This window comes from Oryctolagus cuniculus, chromosome 16 (assembly GCF_051225735.1).
Source record: "Oryctolagus cuniculus isolate XC-2025 breed Fujian yellow rabbit chromosome 16, ASM5122573v1, whole genome shotgun sequence".
Taxonomy (NCBI): Eukaryota; Metazoa; Chordata; class Mammalia; order Lagomorpha; family Leporidae; genus Oryctolagus; species Oryctolagus cuniculus.
This window is the reverse complement of record NC_142882.1, coordinates 18,079,440-18,102,638: the sequence shown is the minus strand read 5'-3', so window position 1 is coordinate 18,102,638 and position 23,199 is coordinate 18,079,440. Positions and strand designations below refer to the sequence as shown.

Sequence of the window (23,199 nt, the reverse complement as noted above, 5' to 3'; positions counted from 1 at the left end):
CTGGCATAACTCAAGTACTTGGGCCCTTGCTGTCTATATAGGAGACTGGAATAGTTCCAGGTTCCTGGTTTCAGTGTGGCTCAGTCCTGGCTGTTGCAGGCATTTGGGGAATGAACTAGCAAATGGGAGATGTCTGTCTGCATCTCTCTCTTTCAAATAAAATAAAAATTTTTGCAAAAGAGGAATATGTAGACTGGAGGTATGCATGGCGTGCAAAGGAAGAAAAAGGGGCAAGTTCTCAGATAAAACACTCATGGAGGAAGAGCCCTCTGGGAACAACTCTCTCCCAGTGCTTACCCAGGCAGTGCTGGATTTCTCAGGTCTGTGACGCGGCAGGATGCTGGGAATGGAGTCAGTGTGGCTTCTGAAGTGGGGGAATTCTCTCCAGGAAACAAAGGAGCTTGGTTCTTTGTAGGTTATTGAAGGGAGGAGCACAGTGGGTGAAAACACCCAGAGGCACCGCCCTTGCAGCGTTTCCCAGTTCCCCCACTCTTCGCGATGGTATTGGCCTCTGATGGGGAGTGGCCGTGAGGTGGGCTGGAGGCAGAAACAGAGCCAGAGGACAAGGGTGACATTAGAATGTTGTCTTAGGCAAGGTTTAGGCCAGAGGGTGGGGCTGGAAATGGGCCCAAGCCCAGAAGTCGATTTGGAGGGCCAGATGAACCTGAAAGCAAGGATGGGAATGGCACCCCATCCTGTGGGATGCTCACGTTCCTAAAATTCTCCACAGTAAGTCTCCCAGGTTGGTAAGTCTGCTAGTCCTTGAAACAATGTCTCCATTCACTCAATCCAATCTTGAACTCTTTATTTCCTTTATTATGACATCTTGCTGAATTCTAACAGGTGATTCCATGGCATTTTAATTCTCTCTGTATGTGTGTGGCGGGGTGGGGGTGTTATATTTTTATTTGAAAGGCACTGAATGTCTCTCTCACCCACTGGTTCAAATGCCTGCACCAACCAGGGCTGGGTCAGAAATCCAGTCTGGATCTCTCTCTTGGATGGCAGGTGCCTTCACCACCGTTTTCTGGCAGGTGCATTATCAGGAAGTTGGGAGGGACAGTGGAGCAGGAAGTTGAACCCAAGCACTCCCATATAGGTTGCTAGTGTCCCGAGCAACAGGTGTCCCAAGTGCCTCTCAAATGCTGCACTAAACACCAGCCCCTTGATGTGCATTTTAAGAAATCTTGTATCTTAATTCTTCAGAATACATAATTGTTTTTCCTTTTTTGCTTCTTCTGCCTTTACCAAATAGTCCAGGGCCTCCCATACCATGTTATAAAATAGCACTTATATCAGGCATTCTTCTCTTATTCAGTAGGGATTCTAAAGTTTCTCCAACAATTCCAGACGCTGTAGTTTTCAGTTGGTAACTTTGGTGGAGTTCATAAAGTTATTTAAATTTTTTAAAAAAGATTTACTCATTTATTTGAAAGTCAAGAGTTAGGAAAGAGGAAGAGACACACAGAGAGATCTTCCATCTGCTGGTTCACTCCCCAGTTTGTCACAATGGCCAGGGCTGGGTTAGGCCTGAACCAGGAGCCAGGAGCTCCATCTGGGTCTCCCATGTGGATGGCAGGGGACCAAACACTTGGGGCATCTTCTGCTGCTTTTTCCAGGTTATTAATAGAGAGCTGGACCAGGAATGGAACAACTGGGAAGTTATTTTAAAACCCTGATTTTCGGCCGCGCCGTAGCTCACTAGGCTAATCCTCCGCCTAGCGGCGCCGGCACACCGGGTTCTAGTCCCGGTTGGGGCGCCGGATTCTGTCCCGGTTGCCCCTCTTCCAGGCCAGCTCTCTGCTGTGGCCAGGGAGTGCAGTGGAGGATGGCCCAGGTGCTTGGGCCCTGCACCCCATGGGAGACCAGGAGAAGCACCTGGCTCCTGGCTCCTGCCATCGGATCAGCGCGGTGCACTGGCCGCAGCGCACTGGCCGCGGCGGCCATTGGAGGGTGAACCAATGGCAAAGGAAGACCTTTCTCTCTCTCTCTCTCACTGTCCACTCTGCCTGTCAAAAATAAATAAATAAATAAACTCTTTAAAAAAAAACAAAAACCCCTGATTTTCGAACACATTTTATGAAGAAATCTTCATGTACATTATCAAATGTCTTTATGCTTCTAGAAATTACAATTTTGCTATGTTAATATTTCAGATTTTGATGTCTAAAATATGTGATTTCTACATGGCCAAAGGAGAATGTTTTTTGTTTTTAATATTTTTAAAAAATTTAATTATTTATTCGAAAGTCAAAGTTACACAGAGAGAGAAGGAGAGGCAGAAAGAGAGGTCTTCCATCCACTGGTTCACTCTCTAATTGGCCACAACGGCCGGAGCTGCGCCGATCTGAAGCCAGGAGCCAGGAGCTTCTCCCGGGTCTCCCATGTGGATGCAGGGGTCCAAGCACTTGGGCCATCTTCTACTGCTTTCCCAGGCCATAGCAGAGCACTGGATTGGAAATGGAGCAGCCATGTCTCAAACCAGTGCCCATATGGGACACCGGCACTGCAGGCGGTGGCTTTACCCACTACGCCACAGCACTGACCCGTTTTTTTTTTTTAATTAATTAATTAATTAATTAATTTGAGTTACAGAGAGATGCAGAGACAGAGAGAAAGGTCATCCATCTGCTGGTTCACTCTCCAAATAGCCACAACAGCCAGAGCTGAGCCAATCCAAGCACTGACCCCTGTTTTTAATATTTATTTATTCATTCATTCATTCATTCATTCATTTATGAGGTAGAGTTACAGAGACAGAGATAAAGGTTGTCCATCTTCTGGTTCACTCTCCAAATGGCCACAACAGCCAGAGCTGAGCCGATCCAAAGCCAGGAGCTTCTTCCAGGTCTCCCAGGCAGACGCAGGGGCTGAAGCACTCAGGCTATCTTCTGCTGCTTTCCCAGGCTACAGCAGAGAGCTGAATAGGAAGAGGAGCAGCTGGGACTTGAACTGGTGCTCATATAGGATGCTGGTGCCACAGCCAGAGGCCTAGCCTACTGTGCCACAGCACCAGCCCCCAGGAGAATGTTTTTGTAAAAATTTCTGAATGTGCTTTGCTTAAACTCTCAAACTATATATATTTTTATATAAAATATTATATATTTTTATATATTGTTAGATTTATTTTTATTTATTTGAAAGGCAGAGTTAGAGGGAGAAAGGGAGAAATAGAGACTTTCCATCTGCTGGTTCACTCCCCAAATGGATGCAATGGCTGGGGTAAGGCCAGGCTGAAGCCAGGAGCCAGGAGCTTCTTGCAGCTCTCCCAAGTGGATGAAGGGGCTCAAGAACTTGGGCCATCTTCCACTGCTTTCCCAGGCACATTAGCAGCGAGCTGGATCAGAAGTGGAGCAGCTAGGACTCCAGCTGGCACCTATATGGAATGCCAGCCAGCACTGCAAGCAGCTTTACCTACTAAACCACAACGTAGGCCCCACACTATATTAGATACAGATTTCCAGATTTTCTTTTGAAATTTATGACTTTAAAACAATTTGTGTATTTTAATGAAATGTATTTTGGCACTTGGAATTGACTAGTATATCTAATATTTTTCCTCCAGAAAAATGGCTAATTATTGTAATACCACTTTCTGAATAACTTTCCTGACCTAATGATTTGATATTCTACCTTTAAAAACTTAATTCCCGGGCCGGCGCCGTGGCTCAATAGGCTAATCCTCCACCTTGCGGCGCCGGCCTACCGGGTTCTAGTCCCGGTTGGGGCGCCGGATTCTGTCCCGGTCGCCCCTCTTCCAGGCCAGCTCTCTGCTATGGCCAGGGAGTGCAGTGGAGGATGGCCCAGGTGCTTGGGCCCTGCACCCCATGGGAGACCAGGAAAAGCACCTGGCTCCTGGCTCCTGCCAGGATCAGCGCGGTGCGCCGGCTGCAGCGGCAGCCATTGGAGGGTGAACCAACGGCAAAAGGAAGACCTTTCTCTCTGTCTCTCTCTCACTGTCCACTCTGCCTGTCAAAAAAAAAAAAAAAAAAAAACAAAACTTAATTCCCATAGATCTGTCAGTCTAGATACTTCTTTGCCAATATCAACATCATATACCTTTGAGTCCAAGAATTTGATATCATTCTCATATTTAAGAGTAAAAATATGGAAAGTAATGTTTGTTTCCTATTACTTCACTATGTAGATCATAGTCATTAAATTTTGTATGGTCATCATTAGACTGGAACTATCATTTTCTCCTTGACTTTTGGAATAACTTTTTTTAAAGAGAACTTGGTCTCTTTTTATTTATTTATTTTTAAGATTTATTTATTTATTTGAAAGGCAGATTTACAGAGAGGCAGAAGCAGAGAGAGAGAGAAAGAGAGGTCTTCCATCCTCTGGTTCACTCCCCAGATGGCTGCAATGGCCAGAGCTGCGCTTTTCTGAAGCCAGGAGCCAGGAGCTTCTTTAGGGTCTCTCATAAGGGTTCAGGGACTGAAAGACTTGGGCCATCCTGTGCTGCTTTCCCAGGCCATAGCAGAGAGCTGGACCGGGAGTGGAGCAGCCGGGACTCGAACCAGTGCCCACATGGGATGCTGGCACTGCAGGCAGTGGCTTTACCCACTATGCCACAGCACCAGCCCCATGAATAGCTATTTCCACACAATGTTTTTTAAGGTTCATATGTGATGTAGCTCATTCTTACCACTCTATTTTCTTGCTGGATGACATTCCATTTTCTGGTATACTACATTTTACTTATTTGTTCATAGGTTAATGTGCATTTGGTTTAATCCCACTTTGGGGGTGTTATGAGTAATGGTACTAGAAAAATTTACATTTATCGTTTTGTGTATATAGACCTCTTGGGTATACACCAATGAATGGAATTTCTCATTTAATAACTATATGGTTAACATTTTGAAGAAATGCCAGACAGTTTTCTGGAGTAGCACAGTGTAACATTCACACCAGAAATGCATGAGGGATCCAATTTCTCCATATCCTCTGTTGTTTTTTCTTTTTTTCTTTCTTTCTTTTTTTTTTTTTTTTTTTTGACAGGCAGAGTGGACAGTGAGAGAGAGAGAGACAGAGAGAAAGGTCTTCCTTTGCTGTTGGTTCACCCTCCAATGGCCGCCGCGGCCGGCGTGCTGCGGCCGGCGCACTGCGGGAGCCAGGTACTTATCCTGGTCTCCCATGGGGTGAAGGGCCTAAGTACTTGGGCCATCCTCCACTGCACTCCCTGGCCACAGCAGAGAGCTGGCCGGGAAGAGGGGCAACCGGGACAGAATCCGGTGCCCCGACCGGGATTAGAACCTGGTGTGCCGGTGCTGCAAGGTGGAGGATTAGCCTAGTGAGCCGTGGCTCCAGCCAAATTTCTCCATATCCTTAACACTTAGTTTCATCTTTTTCATTTTAGTAATCTTAGAGGTATAAAGTGACATTATGATTTTCACTTTAATTTTCCTTAGTGATTTGTGAGACTGAATTCCTTTTTCTGTCATTATGGCTATCTATGTTTATTCTTTGGAGAAGTTCCTTTTGTAATTCCATTTTCCCTTTAAAAATGGGATAATTTTTTATTTTTTAAAATTTTTACTTATTTATTTATTGACAGGCAGAGTTAGACAGAGACAGAGACAGAGACAGAGAGTCTTCCTTCCGTTGGTTCACTTCCCAAATGGCCACTACGGCTGGCGGGCTGCGCCGATCAGGAGCCAGGTGCTTCCTCCTGGTCTCCCAAGCGGGTGCAGGGCCCAAGCATTTGGGCCATCCTCCACTGCCTTCCTGGGCCACAGCAGAGAGCTGGACTGGAAGAGGAGCAACCAGGACTAGTACCCGGGGTGCCAACGCCACAGGCGGAAGATTAGCCAAGTGAGCCATGGCGCTGGCAGGGATAATTTATGATTGTTGTGTTCTAAGTTGCCTTCATATTGAGGGTACTTCAAAAGTTCATGCAAGAGTAGAATAAAAGATTAATATTTATTTTGGTGCAAAAGATTTTTAAATCCATGCTAGATTCTTTGAATTACAAAAGTTTATAATTTTTATGAAGTCTAATCTATGTATTTCTTTTTTTTTTTTTTTTTTTTTTTTGACAGGCAGAGTGGACAGTGAGAGAGAGAGAGACAGAGAGAAAGGTCTTCCTTTTGCCGTTGGTTCACCCTCCAATGGCCGCCGCGGCCGGCGCGCTGCGGCCGGCGCACCGCGCTGATCCGATGGCAGGAGCCAGGAGCCAGGTGCTTTTCCTGGTCTCCCATGGGGTGCAGGGCCCAAGCACCTGGGCCATCCTCCACTGCACTGCCTGGCCACAGCAGAGGGCTGGCTTGGAAGAGGGGCAACCGGGACAGAATCCGGTGCCCCAACCGGGACTAGAACCCGGTGTGCCGGCGCCGCTAGGCAGAGGATTAGCCTAGTGAGCCGCGGCGCCGGCCTGTATTTCTTTTTTAAAAAAGATTTTTATTTATTTATTTGACAGGCAGAGTTATAGAGAATGAGAGAGACAGAGAGAAAAGTCTTCCTTCCGTTGGTTCACTCCACAAATGGCAGCAACAGCCAGAGCTGCGCTGATCTGAAGCCAGGAGCCAAGAGCTTCCTGCCAGTTTCCCATGTGGGTGCAGGGTCCCAAGCACTTGGGCCATCCTCCATTGCCTTCCCGGGCCACAGCAGAGAGCTGGACTGGAGGAGGAGCAACTGGGACTAGAACCAGCGTCCATATGGGATGCCGGTGCCACAGGCAGATTAACCTAGTGTGCTACGGCGCCGGCCCCATAATCTATGTATTTCTTCTTTGGTTACAAGATGCTTTTGGTATCTCACCTACATGGACAAATCCCTTCTTATGACTTTTCCTGTTTCCTTCTAGAAATTTTATAGTTTTAGGCCCAACACTTAGATCTCTGATCAATATTGTCTGTGGTATAAGTTAAGTACCCAACATCATTCTTTTGCATTTGGATATCCCACTGCCCAGCACCATTTATTGAAAATATTCTTTTCTTTCTCATTATATTTTCCTAGCACCATTATAGGAAATCAGTTGGGCATTTTGGTGAGGACTAATTTCTGGACTCTCAATTTTGTTTCATTAGCCTATGAAAATTCTATAGTAAATTTTGAAATCTAGAATCATACATTTGAAAACGAAACTACAAAAAGCAGGCAAGGTAACAACATATTGTAGACCTTAAAGTAAATTCCTGAAACAAGATAGAATGGCTACATAAATGTGAGTATGCCAAAATTAAAGCCTTTTAAGTCCTTAAGATAGCACTATAAAAATGAAAACACATAAGATATACACCCTTCCAACCTTTTAATTAAAAAATGACGCAGTGACTGGTATTGTGGCACAGTGGGTTAAGCTGCAGCTTGTGATGCCAGCATCCCATATTGGGGCACAAGTTCGAGTCTCAACTGCTCCTCTTAGGATCCAGCTCCCTGCAAATGCGCCTGGTAAAGCAGTGGATCATGGCTCAAGTATTTGAGCCCCTACTGCTCATAGGGGAGACCCGGATGGAGTTTGAGGCTCATGACTTTGGCCTGGCCCAGCCTTGGCTGTTGTGGCCATTTGGGGAGTGAACCAGCAGCAGATATAAAACCTCTCATTCTGCTTTTCAAATAAATAATCTTTTCAAAGATGACGCATACCACAATACCTTGCAAGAGCCTTAAAATATTTTTAAAACACCTAGTATTAGAAAAATTAGGAAACGATGTGAATAGGAGTTTTCTAAAAAAAAAAAGGAAGACAAGAAGCCAAAATAAGTGAAAACCTATCGTATCATCAGGGAAATGGCAATTGGAACCTGAGTGAGCCATCATTTCACAACCAGTTTAGACATTATTACTACCTAATAACATGCACCATGTACAGAGGGAAAGGGTAAGAATCAAATTGCAGGCGTCAAGTCAAAATGGCAGCTTTCATAGGCAGTTCACAACTTATCAAAAGAAGGCAATACCTTGTTGTGGGACGTGTACATAGGCAATAAAAATCTGTGAAGCAAAGCAATGGCTGATTCTAGCCTATATATGATTTCATAAAGGTGGCTGACTACACAGAGGTTTGAACCACGTAACAAAAAGTTGGAAAAGGATAGAACACAGCACAGCACACTATGGCCTGCATAGGTAGCAACAGAAGTGGTTAGGAGGCAAAAGTATGAGCAAGAGGTAAGCATAGGCCACTGCATGTATTGGAATTTCCACCTGAAAAGCAAGACAGGTCAGAAAATGTTTGGAACCCACAAGTTTGAATAATTCTGATGGGTTCAAGAACACAGTGGATTTCCCAGTTTGTTTAGTGTCTTGCCCTGGGCTGGTTTAGGGCATAAGAGATACTGGCATAGTATGTTAGATTATGAAAGTGACTGGGGATGTGTGCTTTGGATTGCTTGGCTAGCATCTGAAATACTCATAGGCTTAAGAGAAACAGTCTCTCCTTAGCCAGCAAGAATCACAGGATGGCAACATATTCTAATATTGAGAAAACAGAAGGTGTGACTCATTGGTCCTCTGATGGCTTGACATCACACTAAGGAACTCTGAGATGATGAGAGTTGAGCTTTTCAAACAGCAGGGCACACACTGCCCTAAATAGCACACAACTGTCTCTCACTGTCTATAACTCTACCTGTCAAAAAAAAAAAAAAAAACAAAACAAAACAACAACAAAAAAAAACCCAAAAACCATAAAAAATAAAAAATATTGTTAGAACTATAAGCAATGTAAGTTTTCTGATATATATGTACGACATTGCTCTGGAAAACATCTGAAGGGCAATAAAGGGCAACAATAATGCTTTAAGGGCCAGCACTGTGGTGTAGTGGGTGAAGCTGCCAGCTGCAGTGCCAGCAATCCCACATGGGTGCTGGTTCGTGTCCCGGCTGCTCCACTGCCTATCCAGCTCTCTGCTGTAGTCTGGGAAAGCAGTAGAAGATGGTCCAAGTCCTTAGGCCCCTGCACCCACGTGGCAGACCTGGAAGAACCTCCTGGCTCCTGGCTTCAGATTGGCACAGCTCCGGCCGTTGCGGCCAATTGGGGAGTGAGGCAGCAGATGAGACACGCACCCCCACCCCCACCTCTCCTTCTCTGTGTAACTTTTCAAATAAATCAATCTTAAAATAAAACAAAACACATGTAGTGTACTGGTTTTCACTGAAACCAAAGGGATGGATGGAGTAAGATCAACCTGGGGCCGGCGCTGCGGCTCAATAGGCTAATCCTCCGCCTGCGGCGCCGGCACACCGGGTTTTAGTCCTGGTCAGGGCGCCAGATTCTGTTCCGGTTGCCCCTCTTCCAGGCCAGCTCTCTGCTGTGGCCCATGAGTGCAGTGGAGGATAGCCCAAGTGCTTGGGCCCTGCACCCCATGGGAGACCAGGAGAAGCTCCTGGCTCCTGCCTTTGGATCAGCGCAATGCACCGGCCACAGCGGCCATTGGAGGGTGAACCAACAGCAAAGGAAGACCTTTCTCTCTCTCTCTCTCACTGTCCACTCTGTCAAAAAAAAAAAAAAAAAATCAACCTGGAAAGTCATAACGGATTAGCAGAAGGCCTTGGGAAGACAGTGGGCCTTTCAGCATTAATAGGTTGATTGAGATGCAACAGTTGCCTCCTAGGGGTACCAAATTTAAAATAAATCAATTTCATAGTAATTACAGATAATAATATCCCATTAGTTTTTCCTATAGGCATTGGGTATAAAGCTGTTTTGCTGATATCATTCCCAGATCATGGGCTAAGGTGACAGCAAGACTAGACACATAATAGAACCCCAAATATCAAAGGAACAGGCACAAAAATGTTTTGTGAAATCTGTGCCTAAGGAGCACCAATCCGTGGGCCTTGCTATAGCAGAGGTGCTGGTGACTTGGTAAAGTCATCTTCAGTGCCGAGGTCTTGGGATGCACTGATGCCCAATACTCATCAGGCGGCAGCAGCCTCAATGATCATGGATGACACACTCTAAGACTGCTTAAGTGTCAGAAGGATATACATTTGTTCTCACTTAGATTAAAACCTGGTCCTGCTGTTCACTGTGTATATGTCCAAGGATAACATTCAGAAACTTCCAATGATGGATTCCAGCACAAGGGACCATGATGACCAGCCATGTTCATATACTTCATGGAAAGACAAACCTAAGTCTTATTGCCAGTCCCAGCTGTTGCTTGATTCAGGCATATGATGACTGCTCCACCAAGCTGGATGGTGGATCAAGAGGCCAGATACCTTCCTGTACTCCCTTCCTTCACTGTGTGATGTTACAGTAATTCCCATTCTTGCCAGGTTCTGGGATCATGGTTCAGCTTATGGTCATGAAATCAGTTTCATGCTACCAGCTATTAACCTATCCTTTCTTGGCTCACCCTCTCCTGCACAATTACTTTCACAGAGGTTTAAGGGTTTTTAACAACACTGAGAATAACAATGTGTGAGCCATCATAGGTGGGAAACATTTAAGAAAATGACAAAGCAACCACAAATCTCCAGTAGGAGTAAGTTTGAGTCCTGACAGCTCAATTTTGGCAGGATTGCAAACTGAAGTTGGAACAACTGACTGGAGTGGTGTTGCTCTAAAGGAGACACATCACAGATATTCAAAATAAACCCACAAAACCACCTAGAAAGCGATATTTCTATCAACATAAAAAGATTTTAGGACACATCCTTATATTCCAAACATTCAGTTGCTCTTGTGTGAATCATATTTACTGAAGGATGAAGATTAATGACTTTCTAACCTTTATTGCCTTTATAAAATTTTTCTCCACTGTGACTACAAGTAAACATCAAAGTTTTTAACAGAACTACAACTTTTCCACCTATGTTACATCAGCAGTATTTCTCACCATTGCAAGACCTAAGATACGTAATAAGTCCCCCAAAACAGAATGATTTTGTTTCTTACACTGTATAGCTCTCGGGTGAGTTCTAGAATCTGAGATCAGATTCCAGTGGTTCTCCAACATTTCCTTAAATCCATGGGAAATCCTGAGAGAGTGCCTTCTTTCATCTTTGAACTGGCACAAGTGAGATCTCAATTCTTTACACTAAGGTTTCTTACCAGAACAATTTCAAGTTTCATTAAGGCAGAAGGAATTCCTAAAAGATTTTTAGCATTCCTTCCATTCAAAGGCTTTCTCTTCTGCATGAGTTATTAAATGTTCAGTTAGTAGATAAAATCTATTGTAGGCTTTCCCACATTCCTGACATTTATAGGGTTTCTCCCTTGTGTGAATTCTTTCATGATGATAAAGGTTTGAGGATGTAGTGAAGGATTTCCCACATTCCTTACATTCATAGGGCTTCTCTCCAGTGTGAGTTCTTACATGCTGAGACAAGCTTGAAGAAACAGTGAAAGCTTTCCCACAGTCTTTACATTTGTAGGGTTTTACTCCAGTGTGAACACGAATGTGCTTACTAAGGCATAAAGAACTTCGAAAGTATTTTCCACATACTTTACACTGAAATGGCTTCTCCCCTGTGTGAGTTTTCAAATGTTCAGTTAGCAGATAACACCTTTTATATGATTTCCCACATTCCTTACATTCATAGGGTTTTTCTCCAGTGTGAGTTCTTTTATGTACAATAAGGCTCGAGGATGTAGTGAATGATTTCCCACATTCTTTACACTCATAGGGCCTCTCTCCCGTGTGAGTTCTTATATGCTCAGTTAGGCTTGAAGAAACAGTGAAGGCTTTCGCACAGTACTGACATTTATAGGGTTTTATTCCAGTGTGAATTCGAATGTGTTTATTACGGCATGCAGAACTTCTAAAGAATTTTCCACACAGCTTACACTGAAAGGGCTTCTCTGTTGTGTGTGTTTTCAAATGTTCAGTTAGCAGATAACACCTTTTGTAGGCTTTCCCACACTCCTTACATTCATAGGGTTTCTCTCCTGTGTGAATTCTTACATGTTTACGTAGGTATGAGGAAGCATGGAAGGCTTTCCCACACTCCTTACATATATAGGGTCTCTCTCCAGTGTGAGTCCTTACATGCAGAGTAAGGCATGAGGATGAAGTGAAGGCTTTCCCACATTCCCGACATTCATAGGGCTTCTCTCCAGTGTGTGTTAGTACATGTGTAGTGAGGCCTGAGCGTTTAGTGAAGGCTTTTCCACATTCTTTACATTTATAGGGTTTCTCTCCAGTATGAATTCTGAAATGTTCAGTTAAACTTGAAGATGTAGTGAAGGCTTTTCCACATTCTTTACATTCATAGGGTTTCTCTCCAGTGTGGGTTCGAATGTGATTATTAAGGCATGAAGAATTTCTAAAGAGTTTCCCACAAGTCTTACATTCATAGGATTTTTTAACGGGAGGCATTTGAACTGGCACAGCATTGCTTGTGGAGTGAGTGGAAGCTCCCACACACTGATTGCATTCATAGACTTTTTCTCCATTCTGATTTTTCATGTGTCCCTGAAAGTATGACTGATTAAGGAAGACTTTCCCATAGTTATTGCCTTCAAAAGATGGGTCTAGCATGCGTGTTCTCTGATAAACAACATTTAGACTCAGGCTGAGAGCTCTTTCACACTGATTCAACACAGAAAGTTTCTGTGCACTACAAGCTTTCTTCTGTAGAGTTGGGAAGTGTTTTCTATACTCACTACAGTCACAGGTTGTTTTTGTATTTTGAGTTCTCATATATGTTTTAAAATATGAGTGTTCACTGAAGATATCTCCTCGTTGCCTATGGCTGTAGAGTTGCCTTCTGCAGTGGCTTCTTGCCTGTTAAGGGATGAATGATGGTTAAAAGATGTTTAAACTAATAGACACCACCCATCTGATGAGGAACGTCATTATTAGGACATTTGCTATTTTCATTATGTGCATACAGTTCCAGCTGTTGATCCCTTCAAGCTGAATGAAGGAATGCTACTCCAAGTATGCTATGCCATCTGCTCTAATCTTGGAATGATTCAATTTCATAGAATTGTTTTAAGAATTTCAGTACCCAGTTACATCCGAAGGGGTCTCAAAAGTTTCATGTAAAAATGCAATTAAAAGATAATGTGACTTTCCCATAAACCTTCTGAAGTGCCCTTGTATAATGTGTACTTGTAGAATTAGGATATACTAAACTCATTATATTCAGAGTTATCTCTAAAGACATTACTTTCATTGGGGCAAACAGTACTTCTCTCCAAAATCTTCTTTGATCTTCCTTCCTTCCTTCCTTCCTCTTCCTTCCTCTTCCTTCCTCTTCCTTCCTCTTCCTTCCTCCCTTCCTTCCTCCCTTCCTTCCTCCCTTCCTTCCTCCCTTCCTTCCTCCCTTCCTTCCTCCCTTCCTTCCTCCCTCCCTTCCTCCCTCCCTTCCTCCCTCCCTTCCTTCCTTCCTTCCTTTTTTTTTTTGACAGGCAGAGTGGATAGTGAGAGAGAGAGACAGAGAGAAAGGTCTTCCTTTTCCATTGGTTCACCCTCCAATGGCCGCCGCAGCCAGCGTGCTGCGGCCGGCGCACTGATCCGAAGGCAGGAGCCAGGTACTTATCCTGGTTTCCCATGGGGTGCAGGGCCCAAGCACTTGGGCCATCCTCCACTGCACTCATGGGCCACAGCAGAGAGCTGGCCTGGAAGAGGGGCAACCGGGAAAGAATCCGGCGCCCCGACTGGGACTAGAACCCGGTGTGCCGGTGCCGCTAGGTGGAGAATTAGCCTATTGAGCCACGGTGCCGGCTTCTTTGATTTTCTATAAGGGAATTCCCAATGCTATCTTAGTAGTTTTATAATTTATCAATACATTTGCTACTTCTGATAGTGGAATGATGATTAAAGTACATTAGATGACAATCATAATTTTTAACATTTTCACTGTATTCATACAGTTTCTGCCATATTGTTTTCTTTCTAACTGAATGATGGGATAAAACTGCCAGATTCCTGTGCCATCTGCTCTAATCTTGAAAAGATTGTTTAGACTTCATAAAGTATTTTAAAACCTCTAAGTCTAGTTATAAAAGAATGTGTAGTTGTGTAAACAGGTTTCACAATAGGTCTGAGGCATCAAAAATTTCATTATATTCAGAGAATCTTTATTGCTCCCTGCTGGGTGAATGCTACTTCTGTCATGAGTCCCTCATTTGGGCTCATTTTCTAAAATGGAATTTGCCTTCTTCTCTAAGTGTGGAAAACATCAGATATTCATTTATCTTACCATTTCTAGCTCACTGGAGGTTTGTTTCCCCAAGAAGTCCTGATGAAGTCTTGACTCTTGGGTGATAATTTCCATTTCCCATTCTGAATATAAACAGAAAAACAAAAAAGGTTTGGAGAAAGAAATGATATATTTCTGAAGTTAAAAATGATATGGCTTCTTTATTTGTTTTCAAATTAAACCTAGTTTTAAAAATAGGAGCAAAGATTGAGCATTTTAGCTAGGTCACAAATTGGCAATGGTAAGGATGTAGATCAAAATTTTAGGTTTATTACACACTGATTCTTTGAAAATTAAAACTGAAGGTGAACAGAAGAATATGATCAGGAGTGAAAAGTGGCAAAGATGTAGACAAAGAGCATAAAACAAAACAATAAGCTTAAAAAAGATTAGGTCATTTTGTGAGATCATAAGATCTCATAAATATGAGAATTTGAAGGTATCTTCCTTCTGATAAGTGGCTGTACCTTTTTTTTTTTTTTGAGAGAAAGTATATCTTAGAAGGCTTCTTCATTATATTTCCAAACACTCTGAACATTTCCTTGTTCCTCATCAATACTCACCTTGGAGAATTCCTCTATCTACTGTCTTCAAAACCTCTTCTTGTTCCAACCAAGAGATCAAGTCAGGTTTGATGAGCTGGCATCCTGTACAAGGGAAGATACATTAGTGGCAGACACATACACAAGAAATCTTAAAACATAGTATAAATTAGGGACTATGTTCCTACTGAAAGCAGAGAAATTACTTTGAAAGGGCTAAGCATGCAAATAATCAACTATCTGTGCTTCAAAAAGTTTATCTCTGACAGCAGAACCACAAATTAATGCTTATGCACACATTAACAACATATTAACATGAACACTGTAAATCAAACAGAAAATAAAGTAAGTGAAGCAAAGACATTAACTGTTTCTTAAGGCAGTTTAGTGATCCCCACACATTAAAGTGCATGAGAGTCATCTGGACGACATGTTAAAATATACATGACACAGATCCAACATGTGCTTCTGACTCAGTACACTGACAAAGGAGGAGACTGATATTTTCATTGCTAACAAGGTGGTGGTGATGAGGTGATCTTGGGCCACATTTTGAAATCCAGAACATCAGATTAAAACTTAGTTTCCCCTTATCCATGGTTTTACTTGCCTTGGTTTCAGTTAACTGCCATCAAATCCAGCCAGATGTGTTAAATACAAAGTTCCAAACCATCAATTTGTAAGTTTCAAAGTCCACACCATTTGAGGAGCATGATGAAAGCTTGCACATCCTGCTCTGTCCCATGAACCAACCCTTTGTCCAGCATATTCTCACTGTACAAAGATACTTCAAAAAGTTGGTGGAAAAATGGAATTAAAGCATGAGTTTGTGGTAGGTATTTGGTATAGCAATTAAAATGCTGCTTGGGACGTCTACACCCCATATTGGAGTGCCTGGGTTCAAGTCCTGGATCTACTGACTTCAGCTTCCTACTAATGTGTGCCTGTGGAGGTAGCAGGTGATACCTCAAGCAGTTGGTCCCTGCCACCCATGTGTAAGAGCCAGGTTAAGTTCTTAGCTCCTAGTTTCAGTCTGGCCCAGCCCCAGCTGTTGTAGGTATTTGGAGAGTGACCCACTGAACAGAAGATCTCTTCCTGTCTGTGTGTGTCTCTTTGACTTTCAAATAAATAAAAAACTTTTTAAAATATGAGTTTCATTTGGAACAAAAAAGTTATTTTCATAATGCATGAAAAATGTGTACAATGGAAAAGACTATGCATGATCTAAAAAAATTTTCTGCACCAAAATAAACTCATACTTTTAATTCCATTTCTCACAAACTTATTGATGTAACTTATACAACTACTTGTTCCTTAGTCATTCAGCAGCTGTCTCATCTATCAGACAGACTCACAGTGTTGTGGTGCCAGGGTTCAAGTCCCATTTATTTTACTGAATAATGGCCCCAAAGCACAAGAGTAGTGAGGCTAGAAATTCACATAAGCCAAAGAAAAGATATAAATCCTTCCTTTCCATGAAAATTCTTGACTTAATAAAGAAAACAAATTGTATGTTGAAGTCACAGATATCTACAATATGAACAGAACTTCATGAAATTATGAAAGAAAAGAAAGAAATTCATGCTAGTTTTTCTGTTGCACCTCAGAGCATTAGTGAAACAATACACAGGACTCAGCATGGGTATACCCCTCTTTAGGGCATCCACTGGGAGGGTCTGGAACACATCTCCATGGATAACAGTTGAATAAGGGAGGAACTATACCTCTTCTACTTCGCACTGAATTGAGAGTGAGATCACTGATCCTGCAACACAGTAAGCATCTAACATACAATCCTTCCCTAACAGGCCACAAGGAATAATGGCAGTCTTACCTACTGAGGCCAAGTTCTTGTAGTTCTCCAGCATGACATCTCTATAGAGGTTTCTCTGAGTTTGATCCAATAGAATCCACTCATCTTGGGTGAAGTCCAAAACCACATCATCAAAGGTCACCAAGTCCTAAATGATCACATACAAATCAGCCTAAGCAACAAGTACCAGCAGTAACATCGCCATTCATGTTCACTAGAGAATGAGCAAGTTAAACCAAACTGGAGATTGTCTACCTAGTGGACACAAGTATGTCATTCTGTTGAAAGATACAGTTTCTGTGTACCTGGTAACAAGTTGTCAGACAGTCAGCCAACACCCCTTCTGACTTTATATTTTCTTCAGGAAGGCATATTTGGTCCTTAGAAAGAAGGGCTCCTGGAAAAAGAGAGAAAGCATGAGAACCTGGAGCTGCTCATAAGTCCACACTTGCCTGCCTAGACATCAATCCATCCTAGTATGAAATTTCCATATAAGCCTGCATACTCATGAAAATTCATATACTACTGCTATACAATGCCAGAATACTCCTGGGTCACCTAAAGCCAAAAACAGGATGGTGAGCCATGCTTCCTATCAAAACTAAAGTTTCATTTTACAGATAAAGAAACTCCCAAAGAAATGTTGACCATTTGTTCATGGTGATAAATCTCATGGAAGAAATTATACACCGACTTTTCTCAAAGCACACTCAGCAGGGGCTGACTTAGAACAGTGTTCTCTAACCTACTTCTGTACCCCCAAAATGGATTAGTAGGGAGGGTGAGTACTCAGGTTCAGATCACTGGAGTCTATATAGCGCAGGTAGCACCAAAAGAAGATTCTGTAAAGATGAGCATCAATGGGACTGGCCATGGGCCAATTCAGTGGCTGCCATCTATGATGCTGAAGGTGATACTGAGAGAATAGTAAAACATAGTAATCTTATTTCTTCTCAGCTTGCTTTGGATTGTAAAAGTTTTTAGATTTAGCCTATACATTATATTTCTACTGGTCAGCACTCGTCTAGAGTACTCCTGAACATTATGAGTAATCAAATTTCTACTGATAATCTTGTACTGCATTTGGTAAAGCTTAGGCAACCAGTAGTTTTGTGCTGACTTTGGACTTCTTAGTTCTGGCTTTTTCCTTTATTAACAAATAATTAAGAAGTTCTGTCCTTCTGCCAGCTACTGAGCAGAGGGCAGCGAATTATACAGAAAATATCAGAGGCTTAAAGACCCAACTTTCCTTTGCAAGAAGATAAGTCACAATCTTCAAATATCATTCCTAAGTACTATGCAAAATAAAGACAGAAAACAGGGACTGTACATATACACCCTGAAAGCACAAATATTCTGAATCAGTTTTGAAATAAGATTATAGCAGAAAAGGGAAAAAACCATTGTTATTCTACCAATGACCCAAAAATATTACAAAACCTGAAAATATTTTTCCAAGAAACACTGAATACATTGCAAGTACTGGACAACCTCAACAAAGTCCTAGTTGAAAACACAACTCAAACAGCTCTGCCCTCCCCCACCCCCCAGCCCCGCCAACAATGGCAGAGATACTGTCTGATTATGGATCTTCTCAGAGAACCATCTTTTCCTAGTATTGACCTGGTCCATTATTTCAGAAAATTTTCCCTTTTCTTAAAAAATGCTCTTTGGTAGATTTGATCATTCAATGGAATTACAGGATTTTCAAAGTAAGAAAGTATTAAAACACTAAATGTAAACTTTGAGCACAGTACTTCTCACCATAAGTTATTTATACAACTTCAGAAAAATCTTTACAGGTTGTTGTTGTTGTTGTTGTTTTTTGACAGGCAGAGTTAGACAGTGAGAGAGAGAGAGACAGAAAGGTCTTCCTTCCGTTGGTTCACCCCCAAATGGCTGCTATAGCTGGTGTGCTGCGCCGATCCCAAGCCAGGAGCAAGGTGCTTCCTCCTAGTCTCCCATGTGGGTGCAGGGCCCAAGCACTTGGGCCATCCTCCACTGCCTTCCCGGACCACAGCAGAGAGCTGGCCTGAAAGAGGAGCAACCGGGACAGAATCCGGCGCCCCATCAGGACTAGAACTCGGGGTGCCGGCGATGCAGGCGGAGGATCAGCCTAGTCAGCTGCGGTGCCGGCCAGTCTTTACAGTTTTTAAATACTACCAAGAAACAAGCTAAATTAACTTCTGGTGTGTTCAGACACACAAAAATAAGTAAAATAAAATGGAGTAAACAATGAGTTTTCAAAATATATTCTATGGTGTTTCTGGTAATTGGGTAAATAGAAGCTAATCTGAAGATGTGGAATTTTTTTAAAAAAGATTTATTTGAAAGGCAGACTTATGACAGGCCATTTGGAGAGTGAACCAGCAAATGGAAGTGTGTGTGCTCTCTTGCTCGCTCTTTCTCCTGCCTCTCCTTCTCTGTAGCCCAGGTTTATTTTCACACTGCATTAGGAAGGCCTCTACAGCAGTGCCACATGTACTGAGTAACTGTGACGCATCAGGGAACTTGGGCAGTTGGGTAGGGGTCACTGGCTCAGGGTTTGTGGAACCTCTGTTTCTTTTTTTTTTTTTTTTTTTTTTTTTTGACAGGCAGAGTGGACAGTGAGAGAGAGAGACAGAGAGAAAGGTCTTCCTTTGCCGTTGGTTCACCCTCCAATGGCCGCCGCTGCAGCCGGCGCACCGTGCTGATCCGATGGCAGGAGCCAGGAGCCAGGTGCTTTTCCTGGTCTCCCATGGGGTGCAGGGCCCAAGCACCTGGGCCATCCTCCACTGCACTCCCTGGCCATAGCAGAGAGCTGGCCTGGAAGAGGGGCAACCGGGACAGAATCCGGCGCCCCAACCGGGACTAGAACCCGGTGTGCCGGCGCCGCAAGGTGGAGGATTAGCCTATTGAGCCACGGCGCCGGCTTGGAACCTCTGTTTCAAGGACAGCTCAGGAGGAAGCCAGTCATTTCTTACTTTATTGATGTAGATTTAGCACCAGGCAGATCTGCCCAATTTCTTACAATCAGCATCCTTAAAAATGGTGATTATTATTTATGTGCCTAGGCTCGGAGCTGATAGAGTCTTTGATATGAATTCCCTGAGTTCAGTGGGAAATGATCAGAACCCAGAGGAGGCAGAAATCGAGTGACTAGCACAAGGCCATTCTCCTATTTTGGTTCTTTTGGCACCACCATCCTTGTTCTCATACATTGCTTTCTCCACAGTCACAGCATTCACACAACAATGTTTCTAATATGGAACCCCTTCAGTGCAAAAAAGTACAACAGTGGGAATATACCCCTGCAATTACCTGGTCTCACCACATACCTGTCACTGAGAAGTAGCTGACCTAAAAGAAACACTGCCACAATGCCTACCCCCTTATTAATGCATTCCTAACTCCATAGAACACACTTGCTACAATTCACTTAAACCTGCCTTCACTGGTACATTGTAAATTTCATTGTTTTATCACTGTGCGATTTGATGGTCCTTCTCTCCCTGTTTCTTGGAGACAGCCTAACTTTTTATAGGAACTGAATGGTCATTGTACATTTTGAATCAGCTGCCATTTAACACAAAAATGCAACAGTATAACTAAGCACAAATAGTAGGCACACAGAAATAACATTTTAATTAAAAAATTGGGAATACTGGGAGCTGATGCTACATCTTTGTTTGTGGGTTAAACCTCCGTCTGCAGTGCTGGCATCCCATATGGGTGCCAGTTCGAGTCCTGGCTGCTCCTCTTCCTATCCAGCTCTCTGCTATGGCCTGGGAAAGCAATAGAAGATGGCCCAATTCCTTGGGCCCCTGCACCCATGTGGGAGACTCAGAAGAAGCTCCTGGCTTCAGATTGGCCCAGCTCCAGCTGTTGTTGCCATTTGGGGAGTGACCCAGTGGATGGAAGACCTTTCTCTCTGTCTCTCCCTCTCTCAGTAACTCTGCCTTTCAAATAAATGAATAAAATCTTAAAAAAAAAATTTTATAAAGTAACACAAAAATTGGGAGTACTATAAAAAATTCAAAATACAAAATAAAATCACTTTAGCTCTGATATATATATACAATTTTATGAGTTTCATGATGAAACTCACAAGAGACTGATTCCCTTTTTTAAAAAAATTATGTATTATTTATTTGAAAGGGATAGTGACAGCAAGAGAGATCTTCTATCTGCTGGTTCATTCCCCAAATGGTTGCACCAGCCAGGGCTGGGCCAGGCTGAAGCCAGGAACCAGAAACACCATCCTGGCTTCCTACATGCATGGCAGGGCCCCAGTCCTTGGGCCATCTCGTGCTGTCTTCCCAAGTAGATTACAAGGAAGATCAGAAGCCGAGCAGCTAGGTTTTGGTGGTATAACTCACTGCAATACAGAGCCAGCTCCACAGACTGATTCCTTTGGAAAACAGGTGCATTATAGTTAAAAATAAAATTTCTACTTTCCTGTGGAGTAATTTTTAAACAAGTTTAAAAAAAAGCTGTTTCAGGGTGAGCATTTGGTGCAGTAGGTAAGTTACCATTTGGGATGGTGACATCACACATTGGAGTGTCTGGTTTGAATCCTTGCTACTCCAGACTTCCAGTCCAACTTCCTGCTCATGCAGCTGTGAGGTACAGGATGATGGCCAGATACTCGAGTTCCTGCCACCCATGTGGGAGGCCCTGATGGAGTTTTTGACTCCTGGCTTTGGCCTGGGCTGGCCTGGGCATTGCAGGCATTTGGGCAGTGAACCCGTGGATAGATCTATTTTTTCTGTTACTCTGCCTTTCAAATAAGTAAATCTTTTGTTTAAAAAGCCAATATAATGGAGAAACATGGGCTAATGTAAGTTCAAAGAGAGTTAACGATGTAACAGATGTACTGCAGAAACTTGAGTGGATCTTAGATCCAGAAACACTCAAAAGCCTATTTTGGGACAATATGGAGAATTTGCTTTACAAATTTCATACAGAATTGGTTTTAAAATTTTTTTTTTTTTTTTTTAAATTTTTTTTTTTTTTTTTTTTTTTTTTTTGACAGGCAGAGTGGACAGTGAGAGAGAGAGACAGAGAGAGAAAGGTCTTCCTTTGCCGTTGGTTCACCCTCCAATGGCCGCCGCTGCAGCCGGCGCACCGCGCTGATCCTGGCAGGAGCCAGGAGCCAGGTGCTTTTCCTGGTCTCCCATGGGGTGCAGGGCCCAAGCACCTGGGCCATCCTCCACTGCACTCCCTGGCCATAGCAGAGAGCTGGCCTGGAAGAGGGGCAACCGGGACAGAATCCGGCGCCCTGACCGGGACTAGAACCCGGTGTGCCGGCGCCGCAAGGTGGAGGATTAGCCTATTGAGCCACGGCGCCGGCTAGAATTGGTTTTAAATGATACTAGTGTTATTTTCTCAGCTGAATAACATTGTGGATTTATTGAGACAGTGTCCTTATCTTTTAGAGATACAATACCAAGTCATTAGAAGTCATGTGTCTTCTCTACTCAGATTTTACCACAATATTTATATCTCTTTTTTGGGAAGAGCAAATAAGCAAAACACTAAAAATAAGTGCATTTACTACAAGGTGCACACCCACTGTATCGGATGTCCAAATGGCCAGGAAGTCGCTTAAGACTTTCCCATCCTTTCAATGGTAAAGCCGATTACTCTAGTCCTAGTACCATAAAGCCTGCGTCCTTCCTCCCGGGCGGCCCTGGCTGTGACACTCCGGGGGGCTGTGCAAGCCCAGAAGTTCACCTAGCGAAGACCTGCTAATTCCTGCCTTTGTTAGGAAGAAAAGGGTCTACCAACGTTTCTATTTCCACGCAGAAACATGCAACCGCGCGGCACTGCAGGGTCTCACTCTGCAATGGAAAGTACGTGTGAGACACAATGAACCGGCCAAGGAAACACTCGTCTGCATAAGAAAAGGCCCTCTTGGGCCAACTTTCTCCCAGTGCTCACCGGAACACCCCGCAACGGCCAGGTCCGTGAGGTAGGAGGACGCTGGGGCCGGAGTCAACATGATTCGCACAGCGGAAATTCTTTTCCTTCTGGAAAAAAACAAAAGCGGGAAGGTTCGCCGGAGGCCAGTGCCGAGGGAAGCACGGCGGCTGCAGGCGCCCCACGGACGCGTCCTCAGGGCTCTCGCGAGCCGGCTCCCCGCGCCGAGCGGCCTCTCGGGCAGCGGCTGACAGGACGCGCAGGCCCGCGGGCCAGGCCCCTCCGGGGAGGCTCCTCGGTGGCTCGGGCCACTCTGTCCTTTAAGGACCTTTTCCGTCAGGACTCACTACCACCCCCAGGACCGACCCCACAACCAGGAAGGCGACGACCCGGGTCGCGCGCAGCCTGCGTGTGCGGAGCGCGGCCGGACGGCGACGTCACTTCCGCCTCGCAGTCCCGGGCCGGGCGGGGCCGCAGCGGCGCGCGGCTGAGCCGTGCCGATGGTCCCGCGTGGGCGTGGAGGCGTGGTGGGGTCGCCGCAGCGCCGCAGCAGTGGGCGGGCGTCTTGTGCGGGAGGGGCTGGAGGTGGGGTTGGGCCCTATTGGAGCGAAGGGGCGGCCGAGGATGGGGTTTCGCGCTCTACCCGGCTCCTCTAAAGAGCTTCTGCCTGCCTCCCCCGCTGGAGCACTACACGGTGTTCAGAGTTGAGTAATCAATCTGTCAATCCGTGAAACGACTTCTCTTCCCACCCCGATCTATGGCTCGTCTCAATCCAATGCTGCTTTACGTCCTCTTATTGATTTTGGATACATGTGTCCTTCCCAGTTCTTT

The 23,199-nt window shown here is 44.0% G+C and overlaps 1 protein-coding gene across 4 annotated transcripts; it reads right to left on the bottom strand.

Moving 5' to 3' along the window:
• Positions 1 to 10,669: 10,669 nt before the first annotated feature.
• Positions 10,670 to 22,841, bottom strand: LOC100348192 (uncharacterized). 4 transcript variants are annotated; one of them, XR_016223358.1, is made up of 7 exons: positions 22,390 to 22,810; positions 16,773 to 16,864; positions 16,489 to 16,615; positions 15,265 to 15,441; positions 14,676 to 14,759; positions 14,113 to 14,195; positions 10,670 to 12,689 (listed from the first exon to the last, which is right to left on the bottom strand). XR_016223358.1 is itself a non-coding variant. In XM_089316399.1 (7 exons), the coding sequence occupies exons 2-7, from the start codon at positions 22,448 to 22,450 to the stop codon at positions 11,064 to 11,066; spliced, it is 2,073 nt and encodes a 690-aa protein (XP_089172525.1). In that variant the 5' UTR covers positions 22,451 to 22,478; positions 22,735 to 22,841; the 3' UTR covers positions 10,670 to 11,063. The 4 variants fall into 4 exon arrangements, 1 of the variants encoding a protein (XP_089172525.1); XR_016223357.1 differs by having other exon boundaries at positions 16,493 to 16,615; positions 22,390 to 22,790; XM_089316399.1 differs by lacking the exon at positions 15,265 to 15,441 and having other exon boundaries at positions 22,390 to 22,478; positions 22,735 to 22,841.
• Between the last annotated feature and the right edge of the window lie 358 nt (positions 22,842 to 23,199).